The sequence below is a fragment of the Myotis davidii genome, unplaced genomic scaffold, assembly GCF_000327345.1.
Source record: "Myotis davidii unplaced genomic scaffold, ASM32734v1 scaffold46, whole genome shotgun sequence".
Classification (NCBI taxonomy): Eukaryota; Metazoa; Chordata; class Mammalia; order Chiroptera; family Vespertilionidae; genus Myotis; species Myotis davidii.
In genome coordinates this window covers 1,718,437-1,723,725 of record NW_006383006.1, presented here as the reverse complement: position 1 = coordinate 1,723,725, position 5,289 = coordinate 1,718,437, and the positions used below count along the sequence as shown (strand labels likewise).

General features: G+C 43.1%; 1 protein-coding gene across 1 annotated transcript in view; it reads right to left on the bottom strand.

Moving 5' to 3' along the window:
- SPG11 (spastic paraplegia 11 (autosomal recessive)) overlaps positions 1-5,289 on the bottom strand; it is an 87,217-nt gene that overhangs the window by 9,218 nt on the left and 72,710 nt on the right. Inside the window, exons 30-32 of the mRNA XM_015557515.1 lie at positions 3,252-3,391; positions 2,171-2,369; positions 1,642-1,779 (exon numbers count right to left, since the gene is read on the bottom strand). Of these exons, the coding sequence (XP_015413001.1) occupies positions 1,642-1,779; positions 2,171-2,369; positions 3,252-3,391 (477 nt within the window). The remainder of the gene's footprint in view (positions 1-1,641; positions 1,780-2,170; positions 2,370-3,251; positions 3,392-5,289) is intronic.

Sequence of the window (5,289 nt, the reverse complement as noted above, 5' to 3'; positions counted from 1 at the left end):
TACCTACAATAGAGTGCCCACATAACTCTTAACTGATTTCTCAACAGGAACTTTGCAGGCCAGAAGGGAGTGGCAAGAAATATTCAAAGTGATGAATACCAAGAACCTACAACCAAGATTACTTTATCCAGCAAAGCTATCATTCAGAATTGACGGTCAGATAAATAGCTTCACAGATAAGAAAAAGCTAAAGGAGTTCATCACCACCAAACCAGCATTAAATGAAATGCTGAAAGGTATTCTTTAAGAAGAGGAAGAAGAAAAAGGTAAAGATAAAACAAAGTGACAACATATACATATCTATCAACAAGTGAATCTAAAAATCAAGTGAATAAATAATTTGATGAACAGAATAAACTGGTGAATATAATAGAATCAGGGGCATAGAAAGGGAGTGGACTGACAATTCTCGGGGGGGAAGGGAAGTGGGGGGTGCGGGAAGAGACTGGACAAAAATCATACACCTATGGATACAACAGAAAATTGGAAATAATATAAAGTCCCACGATAGGGTCTACAATTTTTTTTATACTTTATTGATTTTTTTTACAGAGAGGAAGGGAGAGTTATAGAGAGTTAGAAACATCAATGTGAGACAAATGTTGATTGGCTGCCTCCTGCACACCCCTACTGGGGATCAAGCCCGCAACCCAGGCACGTGCCCTGACCAGAAATTGAACCGTGACCTCCTGGTTCATAGGTTGATCTTCAATCACTGAGCACACCTGGGGCAGGGTCTACAATTTTTAATTACATATAAGAGAAATACTGTGTAACCATTAAATATGATATAGGATATCCTCAGAAGGGGATTCACAACAAGAAATAAATTTTAAAAAATTAATGTTTTAAAAAATGATATAGGAGAATATTCAATGGAAAGATGTTAATGTCAGCATATTCATAAATTATAAACAATATGCAAAACTGTCATTTTTGAAAAATAAAAGCCTATTGATTTGCATAGAAAAAGATCAGAGGGACACATATTTCTGAATGCCTGTAATGAACTAGACATTGTGGAAAGTGAGTGAGCTTTTAAATCACAGACTGGGTTCAAATACCAGTTCTGCCATTTAGTAGTTAATCAACTTCTCTAAGCTTCAGTCTCCTAAAGTGGGGACAATAATATCCACTTTATAAGGTAATTTAAGAGTGAAATAAGATAAATATGCCAAATGTCAAAGGTTTTTGTGATTTTAAATTTGGGGCTGCTTTTCCATACATATCCTCTAAACTTTCTTTTTTTTTTTAAAATATATTTTACTGATTTTTTACAGAGGAAGGGAGAGAGATAGAGAGTTAGAAACATCGATGAGAGAGAAACATCGATCAGCCGCCTCCTGCACATCTCCCACTGGAGATGTGCCCGCAACCCAGGTACATGCCCTTGACCGGAATAGACCCCGGGACCCCCTCAGTCCGCAGGCCGACGCTCTATCCACTGAGCCAAACCGGTTTCGGCTCCTCTAAACTTTCTTTAATGAACTTATGGCTTTCTGCCAAGAACTTATAAACTATTCTGGAGGAGTAGGGGTGAGAGCAGGAGGGATCCAAATTGAGTTTTGGAAAGACTAGCTCTAAAAGACTTCTTGAAGACTTGCTTGGGCCCAAAACGTGAGAAAATGGCCAAGAACTTACTGCAGGACAATTCCCCATGGGGAACGGAGGAAATCTTTTCCAATAACTTTATGCCTACCAAGGTGCGGTCTTGACACAAAGTGGTTAGCCGAAGAAATGCCTGGCTTTCTTCTGCTGGGGTGACCATCTGCTTCTGTCCTGTACAGAAAGACATGGGGAAAGGCACTGGTTTACCTGGAGACAGTTGAGAGAAAGATAAGAGCCCCATGCTGCCCTGGCCTGGGCACCAGGAAGTAATGCTGAAAGAGTTCCCAGTGCAGCTCTTCTCTTGGCCTAGTGGTCAGCTGACACAACAGCAGGAGTTCATTAGCTCAGAGGAAGGCACAGCTACTCAAAGCATAATTGTAAAATAATGAATGAACAAAAAGCGATTACAACAAAATAAATGCAATGTATTCTCCTCTTATGAGTGCAACCTGGCAACTTGAGAGGGCAACATGCAGGACATATGAGCATAACATGCAAATCCTTAACACTAGGTACTTGTGAAAGTTGTCTGAAAGGCTGAGGAAGCCTGAAGGGAGGGTACCTGCTCCCTCTGATGGGGACAGTAGCTCCCGAGTCACCTCTTCGGCCACAAGGTCAGCCACCCTCTCTGGCTCCAGGCCCTGAGTGCTGATGAAGGCTTGGGCTCGCTTGCATCGGTCAGACTGTGGAGAGGCCAAGATTGCTCGGAGTATGGCCTCACCGTCCTGAGCAGCAACATCTGCGTAGGAACAGCCCAACTCCTGAAAAGAAGACAAGTCAGTCAAAGCTACTGTTAGGAGCCAGGAAAAAGCTAGCCCCTTCTGAATTCTGATGTGGACAGGCTGCACTGCTTGCCATGAGCAGGAACCTTAAAAGAAGCAAGCACTGTATTCCAGTTCTTTCCACCACTTCACCAATGAGCTGGATCCAAGGAAGAGAGTCTTGTCTTCAAAAAGCATCAGCTACTCAAAGGCACAGCTACTTATCTTGACTTATCTTGTATTGAACACTGAGTTTTTCAAATGTGAGAAAGTTGAATAAAAGGTAAGAGCCCTTTCCGTGTTGTTCCCACAACAGCTGCATAACCCTCAATTTCCAAGGAAGCCTCTGAACCTTACCCCAGGCAAATGGCATTACTGCTCCACTCTGTGTCTCCCGTGCTCTTCCCACTGCACTTAGCATCTACTGTTTTTCTCCTTCAGTCAGCACAAAGCCACAAACAGTTCCTGGCTGTACTGCTCCTGTCTTTAGGGTCATCATACTCCACTTTATTTTATTCTAAACTTATTTGGGGCTCCCCCAACAAGGAAAGCTCCTGAAGCAAGACCTGATATTAGGGTTAGAAGGGACTCTCGTGGTCAAATCATTTATAGATCAAGAACTAGGGTTTAAAGAAGTGAAACGTCTGGCTCTAATTTCTGGTTGGCTAAGCTGCAGCCAGGACTCAAGTCACCATGGCACTTGGGTGGGCATCCTCCCCATTATTTCCAAGAAATTATTTGTGTCCTGACAAGAGCTCTACTCCCAGGTCACGATCATCATCTAATGGGCTGACTTGGCAATGTGCAAAATCTCCCTCGAGCTTCACGCTTCCCTCCCTCTCAGAGGGAGGTTCCTGTGGAGGCCCCCCCCTTTGGCACTACCTTGGAAAGTTCATACAGACAGAGGACCCGTCGGCAGTAGCTCTTCCCATGGAGGCATTTGTGTGTCAGAGTTTCCAGATTAGTCACCATTTCATCACTGGGGGGCAGCATCACAAATGACTGACTCTCCAAACTTGAAGCTAGAAGCAAATACAGATTGAAGGTGGTGGGTAGTGGGTGGTGGTGACGAAGCTGGTAAGTTAAGGCCTCTCCTCAGCCCACTATGGCTCTGCCTCTCTGCCCACAACTTACTGCACTTTACCCCCATCAGTCTCCCTGGGTCTGGGTCCACTTGAACTTCTTCCATTGCCTTCCAGGAAATCCCAGGCTGAAATACCTCACAGGCCTCATAGGGTACAAAAGACTCAAAGCCACCTAACGAGCACTCGAGAGATGATCACCAAAATTGACTGACAGACTCTCCTCCACACCCTCTCCTCCTAATTTCCCTTATCAAATAAGTCATCAGGTCTAGCTGACTGTATCTCCAAAACGCCTCTCCATCACCACCTTAGTTCCAGCCTTCAGCACCTGGCATCTAAGAGGCTGTCACTGGTCCCTGCTACCAGCCTCCCCTTGTCCCCAGGTCAATCTTCCACATCCTCATCAGGGTCTTTCTTAAAATGCAAATCATACAAAAAAAGGATCATCTGGATAGATACCTTAAGGGAATAGTAAAATTAAAATCCACTCCTGATTAAAAACAAACAACAAATAAATGCTCTTAGTCTGAAATAGAAGAAAGCTTTCTTAATTTGATCAAGTGTTTCTATTAGGTAAAAAAGTAGATTATTTATGTAACACTATTTCTAATCGCAAAAACAAAATTGAAAATTTAAATCTGTATCAATAGAGCATTGTTAAATAGTAGTCTATCCGCATAGAATACTCTGCGGCCATTAAAAAGAATGAGGCCGTCCTCACTTTGGCAGCACATATACTAAAACTGGAACAATACAGAGAAGATTAGCATGGCCCCTGCGCAAGGATGCCATGAAAAAGAAAAGAAAAAAAGAATGAGATCAATCAATCTGTGTACTGAAAAAAAAAAATGTAGAACAATGTAATTTTATTTTTGTAAGAAAGAAATTGTGTGTGTGTGTGTGTGTGCATGCGCACTGGCCCACACAAGCCCACAAGTAGAATACAATGCATGCCAACCAAGTAAATGCTTAATTTAGGGAATTTGGTGGGGGTGGTGTTGAATGGGTAAATGATTTCACTTTATGCATTTATGTATTGTGTTATTTGCTACACTAAACATGTAATACTTTTGCATTTAAGATATTATCCATTAAAAAATACACTTTAACCCTAGCCACTCTGGCTCCGTAGACAGAGAGTCAGCCTGCAGACTGAAAGGTCCCAGGTTCGATTCTAGTCAAGGGCACATGCCCAGGTTGTGGGCTCGATCCTTAGAAGGGGGCGTGCAAGAGGTAGCCAATCAATAATTCTCTGTCGTCATTGATGGTTCTAGCTCTCTCTCCCTCTCACTTCCTCTCTGAAATCAATAAAAGTATATTTTTAAAAAATACACTTTAAAGACCAAAGTAAAAAGCAACTCAGACCATGTTATTCCCCTATTTAAAATACTTTCGGGGGTTCCAGTTCTAGGTAAGGAGATCACTCCACCCTTCTCTCCCACTGAACTCAACATAAAACCTGGACACTGCATGCAGCACCATACAAGGACTCTGAAATGGAAATAGTAGCCGGTGGAATGCAGATAACCAGAATTACCACTTTCTTCCCCTCTAGTAACAGCCAGCCTGAAGGCAGTGCCACCTAAAACCCAGAACTGAGCACTAAGGCTCATAGAGAGAGTGTGCTCCCCAGGAAAAGCCCTCTAGTATGGGCTCAAGGAGTAGGAACAGGAACTCCTAATGCTCATTCTCTCTCATCTCAGCTCCTAAGCAACCCTTTGGCCTTGGTGACAGAGGCTGATGCAGCAGGTGGCAAGAACCAAAACTTAGAAAGGAACCTTCTTTGAGGATCAGAGGAGCTCTGGTCTCAAGAGGGTGGAGTGATCCTGTTCCTT